Genomic DNA, 15,185 nt, shown 5'->3' on the forward strand with positions numbered 1-15,185 from the left:
TCAATTAAATATTAAAACCTAACTAAAACTTCAAAAGTATTTTACAATTCTTATTTTCTTTTTTTTTAATATTATATACATTTCCATTTTAATTGTCTGATATTGCCTATATTATATAATAAAAGTTAATTTTTTTAAATGTCGGTTGCTAGAATATGTCCTTCCTCCCTATTTACTATTACTTCACCTCATATCACAGAAAACTATTATAAAATTTGTGCATGAAAAAACGAGTTTATTATTTTTTATTTCTATGGTTTTTGGGTTTGTTTATCCTGAAACTCTTTTCTTTCTTTTTGATATTTAATAATGGCCATTGCAAAACCACTCACCGCTATAACAGCCATACATGTAAATGCGCCAATCGTAATTGGTGAAATTAATGTATGTCTTAAATCGCGACTTTTTCCTGGTATAGACATCTAAAAAATAAACACAATAAATATTATAAATATGATTTGTTGCTTAACTAACATTTTCATTTATTATTGCTTTATTATTGTATTTATTTATTATTCCTTATTATTCTATTTATTCATTATTATTATAGTTGGCTTTTTAAAAAATACGGCTTTGCATTTATTAAAATTGGCATAGTATTTTCATTAGCTTTTAAAGCAAAAATAAGGTGTAAAAAAAGGTTCAATTACCTTGCTTATATGTGATACTGTTTCATTTTCCTGAAGTGCTGTTATATCAGATTTCTCCTGAGATTTTAAATAATGTTCAGTCACCGTCTGAATTTTTTCATTTACTTCAGTAGATATTTCTTCTTTTTTTGATAGCGAAGCCTGCTTAATTTGTTTGGATCGTATAATGGAAGATTCTTTTTGTAACAATGCATCCATAGGTGACTCCATTTTATCCTTGTTTGAAAGTGTAATGGAGGCATCTAAAAAAAAATTTTAATAAAAATAAATAGAATTGCCACAGCAAGGATAATTTATAAAACTAATGTCCAAGCCTAAGTAATTTGTGTTATATTAGATATAAAAAAGTACTTCTCAGTCTATTTTTAAGAAAATAAGTTTAACCCAAGTACTTATTCCAATTAGTCATTTTTATATTTTTTCTTTTTCTTTTAGAACACTAAAAAATTATTTTAATGAGTTAAAAGATTGAGTGTGAACTTGTGGAATAGCAGTGGGTCTAAATAGACTAAGAAATAAGTCTCAAGACCTGATATAGATTTGTTGTAAAAAGTGGTCTAGCTGGTACAAAACACTTACTGTTATATCAGAATTCCAACTTTGTTTGAAACTACTTTATTGCAAATTCTCTTTAATATCATATTTCTTAAAAGCTTTAGATATCTTTAGACAGCTTTAATATTTCTCAAAAGCTTTATACATCATGCAGTAATTATATATAAAAACATTCTACGATTTCTATTAATTTGAGTTTAACAAAATTTCAAAGCATTGGAAATAAAAAAACTTACCTTTTTGATCGATTTCTTTTTGATTAGCTAATTTTTGAACAGACGCTTGCTTAGTAACAATCCTTGATATGCTTTCATCATCTTGGTTTTTTCTTGATCCTTCAATAAAAATTAAAAGATAAAACTTGATTTCATTCTTTTTTAAAATATGCAAACAAAGTAATAAATGAAAAAATAATAATGTAGTTTATTTTAAAATAATGATAATTTTAATTAACATTAAAATAATAATGTAGTTTATTTTAGTTTCTTAAAAACACCATGGTAACTTTGAATGTTCTGCTATAGCCAACTATTTTCACTCTCTCTAAAATGAATCTCATCGGCGTTAGATATTACACATTGAAACCTTTTTTTTAATTTTGCCAACATATCTGTCTACATAAACATTTAAGTTTGTGTAGACTCCAGGGTAAGAGTTATTAAAAGTTTTAGACTTTTTTTATAGCTATGTTGCAAAAACTTATACAGCAGGGAAGAACCCAGGCCTGTTTTGGTACTGTTCGAGCGGTAAGGATGCCCAAAAAACGTTTATTTTTTGTTATTTTCCTTTTGCCTTTTTATTAAAAATATAGAAAAAAGTTTTGGTTTCAAATGCAGTGGCAAATAACTAATTTTCTGTTTATTTTAGACAGCTCATTTTTCTTCAGGACATGAATTAAAAAGTAATTATGTGCTGTAACTCATTTAATGTTCAAAACTGTTTAATTACTAACTGAACATTAGATTTAAAAAAATGAAATAAAACTTATTACAAAACTCAATAAGAGACAATAAAATGTGTGAAAAATTTGTTTTTTTTAAAAGATACATCAACTTTAAAATATTAATCCAGATAAACAGTAACCTTTGCTTGTTATCAACAGGGTTGTCAGATGGCATTATAGAATGTCATTTTGGCATTCTATAATGATTGAATTTTGGCTCATAGCATGGCATACCTCTAGTCCTGAAATAAATAATGAGGTATTAAGTTTGATTAGTCAAATTGAAAATGCATACAGTGACGCTTCTGAAGAAATTTCTTTTCTCATTGAACAACAACGCCTCACCACTTATTCTCCAAATGGACATCACTTTTCTACTTTATGTATACATCATACACTTGAACTGTATTTGTCTTCCAGATATTGTTATTGACATTTAAGAAATCTGCTTTGTTTGTCCAGTCCAAGGACTCTCATTTCAAAATTAGGAAGAGTTGGAGAAGTTGGAGAAGTTGGAAATGAAAAAGAATGCAATGATACAATCAAAGTTGTTTTTGAAAATATTAATAGTTCTGAAAAGCGTTGGTGCCTTCTCTTTGATGAGATGCATATTAAGCCTACTGTTAGTTTCAAACAAGGACATCTCATTGGATATAGTGAGTACAATTCCACTAAAATTGCAAAAACATCATTAGTCTTTATGATTAAACCTATGTTTGGTAAACCTTCCATTGTTTGTAGAACTTTACCAATATTCAAATTGTCAGTACACTTTCTTTGCAATTTGATCATAGACATAAATAAATAAATAATTGATGCAGTAGGAGAATAATTGATTCTCTTGTCAGATAGCCATCCAAAAAACAAAGTGTTTGCCAAATTTTTCTATGGCAAGGTATTATAGATAAAGAAAAACCAGTTATTATGCTACACAACCCAGTTTACTCGTTTAAAAGTATAAGAAACAATTGGTGTACAGAAAAAACACAAAGAAAAAAAAAAAAATTAGTTTAAAAATTATTAATCAACCTCTCTCTGGTGATTGGTCTCACTTTGTTCAATTATATACCAGAGAGAAATTGTGTATTGCCAAAACTAGTTTTCATCCAAGTCAGTTACCCTAGTTTGATTGATAGACAAAATGTTGCAAACATGGTTGCTGTATTTAATGAAAAAACAGTTTCAGCATTGAGATTGGCTAATTTTGAGAACACTGCCTGTTTTTTAGCACCAATTGTTTCATTAGGGAACATGCTAAATGTAAAGAGGAAAGGTTGTGATGTTTTATTAAATGATCCCAATAGGTCTCCTTTCCAGACACTCAATGACCTTGGTTTTATATAAATTTTAGCATTTGCTGATGCAACTTCTAAGATGTCAGAGGGAAAAGAATTTAAGCATTTGAATACTTTCACACCAGAAACAAAACATGCTTTAGTTAACACCCTACAAGGATTGGTAGAATTAATAAAAAAACTGCTTTCAGTAGGTCACCAATATGTTCTTTGTGATGTTTTTCAAACAGATCGTCTTAAAGGTGAATTTGGCATCTACAGGTAAAATTATTTTTGTGTTACTTATAGTTAAGAAAATTTTGTAGATTTAAAATCTAGAAAACAAATAGTTCTCTCATTTATTTATTAAAAAATATTCATTTTTAACATACATTAGTTTAACATGTTTTTATTTGACAATTGCTTTTTTAACTATTATCTAATGGTTTCCAATTTATTTGGTCTTTTTGTAAATTTTTTGCTTGTCTGTAGACAACTAAGCGGTGGAAATTATTTTACCTCAGCGGAACAAGTATTGAACAGTTTGCACCTTCAGCAGTTAAAATTATTCAGCAAACTTATTTCTTAAAGAAACTTAATACTTAGTGGTATGAACTTTTGTTTTTGTTGGTGATCTAATTATTAAAGTTTTAAAATTTATTTATGGTTTTACATTTATTTGACTTAAAATTTATTTATAATCATGTTTATTACTATGATATGAATATAATATAGTATGATAAGTAATTATTACTTAATTGATTAACAGAGTTTTTAAAAGTGATTATTTATGGTGATTTGCAGATAATTTACAGTTTCTTTTGTTAAAAAGTTGTTTTATTTCTAAGATTTCATCTACACAGTTTAATTTTTGTTGAAAAATTGTGATAAATAATTAAGCCATAAAATTTTTTGGTTAAATTTCTATTAATAGTTATAGCATCATTTAAAAATTAAAGTGTTTCGCATTTTATTTCATCGGCCCTGTCATCAAAACTACACGAAATAAGAGTTTCGCGTCCCTTTCTTTTAATAGTCCCTGTATAAAAAGATGGCAATTGGGGGTGTGTGCTTCTGGAGATGCAGCTTTTCATGAGTTAGCTGATTATAGTCTAAATTGTCTTATCCTTCCTACCTCAAATGTTTTTTTGAATGCATCTTTCTCAAATCACATATATTAAGAACAAACAAAGAAACAGAATGTCAACAAACTACTTGAGTCAGAGGTACGGATCAAATCCTGCTTTGCCAGCCACAAATTTAATTTTTGAAACTTTTTTTCACAAATTTAATTTTTGAACTTTTGATCCTTAGCTTGCTATTTTATTTTACTTAAGGAAAACGAAAAAAAGGAAACAAAAACTTTTTCAGAAAGTTTTGTTTCTCTTCAAATTTTATACGACTTTAATAATAATAATTAAAAAAAAAACGATTAAAAACAACTTAATAAAAGTTTTATAAAGTTTTATTTATTTTTAATTTTAAATTTAAAAAAAGATCCTTATTTAACATAATCAATTTTTTTTTCCAAATATATAAAAAATTTTAATCATTAAGTTAACCGTAATTATCTCTTTTATTTTGAAGGCACCTTAAAAAACACTTTAAAAATTATTAATCTTTAGTAAAAGTTAAATGAACGGAAGTTAATATTTAAATCAAAATGAAAAATAATAGTAAAAAAATGCTTATTAAACGCTATTTTACGGTTTCTAATCCTGCATCCCGGGATTCCGTCTAATTTTATAACCCTGAATCCCGGAATAGAAATCATAAAACTCGTTTACAGATTAATACATGTGTTTAAATTGCATCAAATAAAAGAAAAGTAACAACGAAGCTATAAAATTTAGTACCAATACATTGCAATGTTTTTGTTAATGATTTATAATTTAAAGTAAGTTTAATCAATCTTATATTTAATGACCATAACTGGCATGTTTATTAGGAAATAGTAAAAAACTGATTTTAATTATTAAAACTAAATTATAATAATAATATAAATAATAAAAATAATAAGAAGGATAACGATAATAAGAACAATAATGGGAAAAAACTAAAAATTTAATTGTATTGATTTATATTGTGTTTTTGTAATAATAGAGTGTATTTATTTAAATTTATTAAACTTCAAAAACTCAACTTAATTAAGTTAAAATAGTTGAAAATTCTTATACTTTTTTTGATTCGACAAATTAAGATATCATGTCAAATTTCTTACTTATTTCAACAGCAAAACCCCTATATGGGAACATTTTCTCCACGACAAAGAAAGTGAAATAGTAATGTGTAAGCCATTGCAAAAAAATATTGAGAACAATTACTGGCAGATCAACAAAAGCTCTTCATTTGCATCTACTTCAGTTACATAAAATAAATTTAAAAGCAAAACTGACATGTTCTCAGACATTGGAAGAAGAAACACAGAGTAAAAAAAGTAAAATTTGTTCATATTTTTCATTGAATATAAATAAAGAAGACAGCTTGTTTGAAGTACTTGCAAGATTAACAGCTAAAGACCATCTTATTTCTTTTAATGTAATATGCTCATCTATTAATATACATGCTGGGCTGGCTATGAGGCGATTTGTCAACATACCTAAATCTCTAAACACTGTTAAAAAAATGGTATTAGATTTCTTTAGCAATATAAAGAATTTTATAAGAAAAGAATTAAGACAAAAAATTAACAGTGGAACTAAGTTTTCAATTCCTTTTGATGAGTGGACGTCGAATCGAAATACCTGTTATTTGAATATCAATTTACGCGATCGGGGCTCGAAATAACGAACTTTTTTTATCGAACAATTTGTCCGGTAAAGACTCAAGTTTGCGGACATATCCAATAAAAATTAAAGAAGTGCGATCAAACGCTGTTCCTGAGCTTAAAATATTTTGTTTTTACTACTTGATCATGTAATTTGTTTTGAAAACTCTAGGCGTTTCAAAATGCGCTGAAAAGAAAAAGAAAATTTGTAAGATGAATTGAACCTGTCATTTCGAAAAGGGCACAAGTCCATTTTCTAAAACATTTCAAAATCAACAAAAATATGATTTTTATTAAAATAATGTCTAGGCTGCTAAAGAAATTAAACATAGAAGTTGATAAATAAAGAACGTATATAACTTATGTATTTTTTATTTTTTATAAAAAAAACATAAATCATACAGAAATTTTTAATTCAAACTTATAAACTAACTGCTAAAAGTTTTGGACTTATGTCCTTTTCGAAATGACAGGTTCAATTATCTATCAAAAAGAAAATCTTAAAGAAAAAGAAAAAATCTAAGCACAAAAAACTAAAATTTGAAAAGGAAAATATATTTATATTACGTTTTTAAAAATTTCTATATTATGCAAAAAGCTTTGTAAATTATCAAATACATAAATTATTACGTAAATATATAAATACACAAATTATGTAATTAAATACATAATTAATTATGTAATAAAAATGTATAATAAAAATACAAAATTATTAAATACATCAATTACTATGTAAATACATAGTAATTGTAGTAAATACATATATTAAGTACATAAATTATTAAGTTTACTTATTAATTTATTAAATAAATTAACAAATTGATTATAATGTTAACAATAAACACATTTTATTTAAATTATTAAAGTATATTACACGTAATTACATTTATATAAATATGTATTTTCTTATAAATCTTTTCAAACTTTTTCTAGGATTAATTTTATAAGCACTTTCAATAGCAAAGACTTTTAATGCGAAAACAAATGTTTTGTAACAACTCAAATTTAATAGTGTAACAAAAAGTACTGGTTTCTATAAGCATCATAAGAACTATTACATTAAAGTTTTTATGAAATAAATTTAAAAGGGGTTTTAAAAACTAAAATATTTGTTTGAAACTTATAAAAACCATTAGACAAAAAAAAAATACTAAACTATAAATTTAAATTAATAACTAATTGCAACATATTAAAATGAATGATAAAAACCGGGCTCCTTAATTCAAGTTATTGTAATGCTTTGGCGTCTTTAAAAAATGATTTAACTAAAAAAAATGACATATTTTGTTAACATAGCCGCAAGGCGGTTTAATAAACTTCCTTGTGTAGCCTTGTATTCAACTTCAATTTTGTTTTGTATAAAAAATAAAAAGTTCAAAAAATAAAGTTTATATACAATACTGAGTTTATTAACAATTTTGAACAACTAAAATGGTTAGAAAATAAATGCGCATAAAATATGTCGGACAAAATGACAGATAGATGTTGTTTTTTACCCACGGTCGTTTGATATTGATCCCCGGCGGACATTTATAGTGCGCGGGCGTTCACATGGATTTTTTTTTAACTATTGAAATTCTATGTTTTATTGAAGACGACAAAGATAGGCACACATTTTAAAACTGTTATATTTTCTACTTATCAATGTTGTTTTATCTTATTCAAAAATTGTATAGACTTTTATAGGACCAAAGATTGTAGTTATATAAAAGAAGTTCTGCATCCATTGCTTTTTGGTAAACTTTGACTGGCTATAAAAATCAATTTAAAAAAAAAATATGTTCTTCAAACTTGTATAACTTTTTTAAATCAATTTTCTAATTCAAGAACTAAACTGTTTCCAAAACTAAAATTTAGACATTTTTAGAAAATACTAAATTTATTTACCAGCCATTTTTTTAAGTTTTAGAAATTTTAAAGTAAAAAAGTGCACCTAACTACCTAATATGGCGACTGCTACTTCTGTTAACCATATTTTGTGTCTTAGCAAACTATGCAGATTATGTGGAAATTATATTGGACTCGTTTAATGTGATAAATATAATAGCTAGAGTTAACCAAGCATTTTTCACTGAAATAGGAGAAGACAGAACAGAGATCCACCCACCAAAAATTTGCATGAAATGTTATACATTAATGAGACATATTGAACAACGAGGAACAACCTCTTTTAATTTCACTTTAACTAACTGGCCACAAACATCCTCACTCGAAAGCTGTATATGTTTTGTAAAGAAATCTGGCCGAAAGAAAAAGAAACCAATTGGAAGACCACCATCAGTTAATAAAGATGTATGGACAAGGAAGTCAATTAATGAAATAATAGACAGTTTTTCTGGAATGTCTCGCTTATGCTATGAGTCTATCAGCATAGCTGATAACCCCCACATAGATTTAGGCGTCTGCAAGATTTGCAAAAGAATGTTACATCAACCTATTTTACTCAATAACTGCCAACATAAATTTTGTGCTTCATGTATTTTTCCAAATTTAATTGGAAAACAAGAAACAGAAACAAAATGCGAAACATACCTCTAGGTAGCATTTCAAAAGCAACAACTATGCAAAATATCCTTGAGAATATAGTTCTAAAGTGTTCCAAGAACTCATGTAATGAAAAATTTAATGCTGGAAGTACAAACAATAAGAAGAAACATGAACAAGTATGCAAAAGTGAAAACATATCATGCAATTGTTCAGCATTGAATTCCTCTTCATTGACAGTTACAGATATTTACAAAATTAAAGAAAATAGTGATATTCCTAAAGAACTAGACTATGCATTTGCTCACTTTGCAAAACTAAAAATGGCAAAAAATAAATTACATTCTTTGAACTTCCTTCTGGTGGTCCAAGGGTAAAAAATACATAGTTTTTTTTTAACAAAAATGTTCAATTTTATAAAATGCTCATAAATAATTTGCATAAAAAGATTTTTTTTTCACTAATTAGGCTATACAGTTTTTAGTGACTTCAAAGACCTTCAAAACGTCAGCTGAGATTAGTCAGAAAACCATTCGAAGACATCAAAAGCAACTCCATCAATCGCTAATAGAAAATGCAGGGCCAACAAAAAAGGAAAAAATACAACAAGTAGCACTTATGCTCAATTCTTTTAATAAAAATGATAAATTTGATATTTAAAAAAAGTCAAATCTCTCCCAAGTTGAGATAGAACCAGAAGATGTTGTAGCACTTAAAGCAGACTGTGGTTTACCTTGGGAAAAAATGAAAAAAATGATAAGGTATATAATATTCTTTTTATAACAATACATTTTTCATCAAACACTTATTCAGTTATTTTAAATTATAAATATTTCCATGCAGTTCATTTTTTTTCATTTGCATAACAAAATTAGTTTTGTATTTGTAAATATATTTGTATTATCAGCATTTTATTGTATTTTTAGTGTTTTTTTTTCTATTTCAGATTTTTCCAGACAAAAAATATCAAACTACCCTCACTTTTTATTCAACGAAAAGTTTTAAAATATTGGTCAGGTAACAATTTGATTGTGGAAGATATAGAATTGCTGTTTGAATTAAAAAACAAAAAAGGAGCGTTTGAATTAAAAGATACACCGACAGCATATATTAATGATTTGCCATCACATATAATCAAGGTACTGGATGAGTTAGAAAGGTAAGTTCAAAATATAATAAGAGAATAATGTAAAGTTTATAAACTCTTGTTAAATACATAAGAAAATAAAATTACAAAAACATAAGAAGTGTATGCTTTTTTTTGAAAACTCAATTAAAAAAATCATAAATCTTGTATATGTTCAATTTTGTATAAATTCTATTATTTGTATTATAAATAGTAATTTTGTTTCTATACTATCATAGATATAACAAACTAACATATAAAAAGATAACTCCTAGTGAAATACACTTAAAAATTGGTGGTGACCATGGAGGTGGTTCATTTAAAATGAGTTATCAGGTAGCTAATGTTGCTAAACCCAATTCAAAGAGTAACACTACAGTTTTCAATATATTTGAGGCCAAAGACCATAGAGTCTTTGGCCTCAACTATATATTGAATAACCTCAAAATTTCACTCTCAAAACACATAGATGAAATTAGACAGCTTTAAGCAATGAAATGGAGGTGAATAAAAAAAATATTTTAAAAATTTATTTGTGATTTGAATTATAAAAATGTTTGTAAATAAAAAACATAGCTATTTTATAAATTTTAATTCATCATTATCTTAGGGACAAGAGTTTGCGTGTATTTATATTTGGTGATGATGTATTTTTGTGTGCTATTTATGGTATCACAGGAGCAACTGGTTAGCCTACAATTATGTATTTTTTAAATGTTCTAAATATAGTTGCTGAAAATGTACACTTAAAATAAGAACATTAAAAGTAATATAATGAATATTTAATTTAACAGGTCGTCATTGCTGCTTATTCTGTGAAATCACATCAAGTGAAATGCAATTAAAGACTAATGCTCGAACACAACCAATCCTTATGAGAACACTTGAAACTTTAAAATCAGATTAAGAACGATTTAAAAAAGATAGAGGCAATATCAAACGTGCAAAGAATTTCAATAATGTAATTGATGAGCCATTATTTGATATACCAATTGAGCAGGTGTGTATTAATTTTCGTATATATATTTATTAATTAATTCCCTGAAAAAGAGCTCCAAAAATTCGCTGCCCCCAAACCTCTTAAGGGTAGTAAATTATGCAGGCCTTTTTTTTCAAATCATAGGTAAAAAAAAGCTCTTTTATTTTACCTATGAGCCCCCTGAAAATGTGTCATAGGTTTTTTTTTTTTGAGGGAGGGGGCAATTAATACCCATCGAGCTATTATGCAATTGTTAAAATCACTTTTAGATAGCTCTACACATTTCATTGGGAATATTTCAAAAGTTCTTCAACATGTTAGAGGTAGAATGTCTCCTTGATATCAAACTAGCTGGATTTTTTGCAATAAATGATAAACGTCTTGAATCAAGTGAATTTGACAAATATGTTGAGAAGCAAGCAGAGATTAGTCAGCTAGAATATGCCATTGATGATATAAATTCAAAAGTTCTTCTTATTCAAGATACACTAGTCATTGAAGTACTTTGCAACCCTGAAAACACAGATTACTTGCAGTTAATGTACTCTGAGAGAATTGCACTGTTAAAGTCGAAGAGAGTAGTAAAGGTATCAACATTAAATAGCACTAGAAATAATTTTGAGGGCATAGTTTTTAATTTTAAGGATTTTTATGACTGTATTATCTAGATTTCAATGACTGTATTATCTAGATTTTTTATACATCAATATTTAAATTTAATTTTGAAAGACAAAGGATTTGCGGAATGTTCTAAATTTAAATTAATAGAAGGAATGGGGTCGATATTGAAGGGAATCGAATCTGTTTTGCAGTCATGTGGAGTACAACGTCAAGCTTATCACAGTTGCTCGTTCTTATGAAAATCATGTCCACAAAATGTTAAAGGTTTATGCTTTTTTATACAAATCTTTATTTTTAGGCATTAAAACGTTTTTTTCTTCTGTATTTTCTGGTTTTTGCCATCTCTGCATTAAGTATTTTAATTATCGTTACCAATTAACATTTCTGATCTACTATAATACATATATATATATAACATATATATATATATATATATATATATATATATATATATATATATATATATATATATATATATATATATATATATATATATATATATATATATATATATATATTTGTTAGAGTCATATATAATAAAATAACTATGCATCACAAAATTATATCGTTTAAATTATTTGTATATTATATATTTTTGTATAAGGTATTTAAATGTTGAAATTAGTCGGCCCTATTGTACTAATTATTCTACCAATCGCAGAAAAGCAGCGAAATATTACTCAACTTTGTAGCTTCAAATCTGACTCTTGTAGCTTCAAAAACGGCTGGTAAAAATACTATGCTATATAATACAGCTCAACTTTTGTTCTTTCGAATAATATATAACACTTTTTAAAAAAAATTGATCTTTGTAAGTTTTATTAAAGAGTAAGACTGATAGTAAAATCCACGTTAAAATCTCGGTTAACTTGGCAGGTTAGTTAAAGTTTCATGTGTGATTTTTTTGGTGCTTTTTGGTATCTATTAATGATGTATTAGTATTAAAAGTTTTAAAGTATTAAAAATGTCAGTATTAAAAATATCATATAAGTATGAAATTATTTCTGAACTAATAACATGCTAATTCCAGTGAAAACAGCGGTGGAAGCGCTTTATTGACGCAATGCAAACCTTAAATGCTGACATTGCGTTTATGCTAACTAAATTAAAAGAACTGAATACTACAACAAGTTATCAACTTTTTAATGCATTAGCCTCCAGAATCAAAGAGCAAAGGACTGAATACTTAATTCAGTCTACTGCACTATCTACATTACGGAAAAAACAAATTAATGCTCATGTTTTTGAAACATCTTTAAACTTTAAAAATTAAAAAATAATGTTGAAGCTTCTAAATGGATTAAATGTAACAAATTTAAATCACCCTACAAATTCCTTGGACAACGTTGAAGATTTAGTAAATAAAGCAAATGATGAAATACAAAAAGCATAAATAATGAAACGCCGAAAACTATTAGTGAGCAATTAAATGAAGCCCTAGTGAAAGGTCTCCTAGCAACACCCAGGAATTCTTTGTCATGATCAGCAGAACTCTTACTTCTAAAATATCAAAAGAAATGTCACAGTTTGAAAGTGGTTGTACTCGGGGTGATGAGTTTTCAGAAAGTTTATGATTGCTAATGACGATTAAACCAACAAGCGTAGAGTCAGAAAGGGCATTTCCTCTGCAGGACTATTTTGCAAGAAAATAATAAGTTGCTTAAGTGATAATAGTTTTGATAGTTTGAGCTTTTTGTGAGCCTATTTTCTAAAGACAAAATAAATAACTTTATATACAAGTTTTATTCATTTTACTGCATTATACTTGATTAAATTATGACTTTTCTTTTAGTTTTTAAGCATAAAATAATGCCAGAAATTCCAGGAATTAATTATACAATCCTAAATCCCAGTAATAGAAATTTTCTGTGCTTTTACAAACCCTACACTATTCAAATAATTTTTGTATATATATTATATATAGACAATTCGAATACAAAAAATAAGCATTTAGTAAGCGTAATTATTAAGCGTATCATTTTAATATTGCAAATACAACACATTTATAAAATGTCAATTAAAAATTATTTAAAGTATCTTAAACATTAACATACACACATAAGTTGCCAGAAAAAAGGTTCCCCCAAATAAACTGTGTTCGCCACTGACTAGTCATTTTTTTGGTGGCATGATTTCACAAAAAGAGTTTTTAAAAAAAGGTTTTAGACCTTTATACCGTTTTTACAAGATAACATGTTTTGATTTGTATTGATTTTTACAAAACAAAAATTTTTTTTTTTATGGTACTACACAAAACTAACTTTCTAGTTGATAAAGTTTTTTCCTTTTTTTCCAAAATAGACAAATTAGGCAAATGTTTAACTCATCCTGAGAAGCATTGACCATTAACTCTGGATCATCAGTTGTTACATGCGGTTTCACATAGTTCTGTTGTATAAAAATAGTTTAAGTCTTTTCAATACAATTTTCTGGCCATTTTGAATGTGTAGTTGATAAAACCTTGTTTGAAAACATGTTGCGATACTCAAATTTATCTACAACAATTGGAGTTGAAACTAGTGCTCCATTTCTTCGATTCTTACTTTATTTTCTTTGCAAACTTGCTTTATATATGGGCAAATGCCAATCTTTCCATTAAACTATTCATTTGTATATTTCTCAAATTTTGGTCTTGCAACAGCTGCCAGGAACATAACTTTAGTAATGAATCTATTTACCAACTGATTTGTACCATTTTCAAAGAATTGTAACTGAGAAAGAGTAAATTGAACACGCCATTCTTAGGTCAACGATAAAGGGTTGTTGTTGGAGTATTTAAAGATCCTGCCAATACTCAAATGATTATCCATTTGTTCGAAGGGATTTCAGTGATTCTTCCTTGCTGTTCAAAATTTATCTTGTTTCATCAAGATCTTCCTTTTTTTTAAGGCACACATTTAATGGAAAATTTTCTTTTCCTCAACTTCATAGGTTACTGATTGTTTTAGTGCAAACAGTAAATTTTTCAGCAGTTTTTTTAATTAAACCATTTTTCAGTTTTCCATCAATGCTCTGGGATAACAATACATCGTAAACCATTCTATGTTGCTCGTTTGTAAGCTGTTTAACATATGTTTTTTGAGGCGTTAAAGTCAAATTTAAATGTTGCATGTTGCATGTTAAATGTATCAGTGGTTTCACATTCCTTACGGAAATTTTTTGTAATATAATACTATGTTTCTGCAATGATTTCATCATTATGGAAGCATAGTATTATATTATAATAAATTTTAACTGGTATTTTGGTAAATAGTAATAGTTAGTTTCACAAAATTTTTTGTTTTAGAAGGTTTTAAATGTGCAACAGAAACCAAGCGCAACTTTTTCTAAGTTGTGCCGGATGGGTACCATCAGACTTTTTTTAACCACTTTTACATTTAATACTTAATTAAAATTAAGTTTTGCACTGTGCTCTCCTATAAAAAATTTAAAACTGTAAATAGAAGCTTACCTTACTATATGTAAACAAACTTATATTACTGCAATAGTAAACTATATTTTATCAAATAATATATATATATATATATATATATATATATATATATATATATATATATATATATATATATATATATATATATATATATATATATATATATATATATATATATATATATATATATATATATATATATATATATATGTATTATGTATTATATATGTATTATGTATTATATATTATATGTAATATGTATTAGGGCTTGGAAATTGGTAAAAGTCGCAACAAGTCAACCAACTTATTGCTCAATTTTTCCAAAACCAAAAACGTTTTGGTAATTATACATA

General features: G+C 26.6%; 2 protein-coding genes across 5 annotated transcripts in view; one reads left to right on the forward strand and one right to left on the reverse strand.

Moving 5' to 3' along the window:
- The window catches only part of LOC100212358 (uncharacterized), a 22,086-nt gene continuing 6,901 nt past the window's right edge, over positions 1–15,185 (reverse strand). The window contains exons 4-6 of the mRNA XM_065812164.1: positions 1,442–1,540; positions 651–892; positions 1–422 (exon numbers count right to left, since the gene is read on the reverse strand). Of these exons, the coding sequence (XP_065668236.1) occupies positions 252–422; positions 651–892; positions 1,442–1,540 (512 nt within the window). The 3' untranslated portion in view covers positions 1–251. The remainder of the gene's footprint in view (positions 423–650; positions 893–1,441; positions 1,541–15,185) is intronic.
- Positions 7,698–15,185, forward strand: part of LOC136088449 (uncharacterized) — a 27,004-nt gene continuing 19,516 nt past the window's right edge. For 2 of the 4 annotated variants that reach the window (XM_065812166.1, XM_065812165.1), the window contains exons 1-9: positions 7,698–9,046; positions 9,142–9,434; positions 9,620–9,832; positions 10,039–10,302; positions 10,410–10,486; positions 10,594–10,799; positions 11,048–11,365; positions 11,547–11,663; positions 15,098–15,172. In XM_065812166.1, the coding sequence (XP_065668238.1) occupies positions 9,418–9,434; positions 9,620–9,832; positions 10,039–10,288 (480 nt within the window). In that variant the 5' untranslated portion in view covers positions 7,698–9,046; positions 9,142–9,417 and the 3' untranslated portion in view covers positions 10,289–10,302; positions 10,410–10,486; positions 10,594–10,799; ... (1 more) ...; positions 11,547–11,663; positions 15,098–15,172. The remainder of the gene's footprint in view (positions 9,047–9,141; positions 9,435–9,619; positions 9,833–10,038; positions 10,303–10,409; positions 10,487–10,593; positions 10,800–11,047; positions 11,366–11,546; positions 11,664–15,097; positions 15,173–15,185) is intronic. The other 2 variants (XM_065812167.1, XM_065812168.1) reach the window with 1 other exon arrangement.

This window comes from Hydra vulgaris, chromosome 12, assembly GCF_038396675.1.
Source record: "Hydra vulgaris chromosome 12, alternate assembly HydraT2T_AEP".
Lineage (NCBI taxonomy): Eukaryota > Metazoa > Cnidaria > Hydrozoa > Anthoathecata > Hydridae > Hydra > Hydra vulgaris.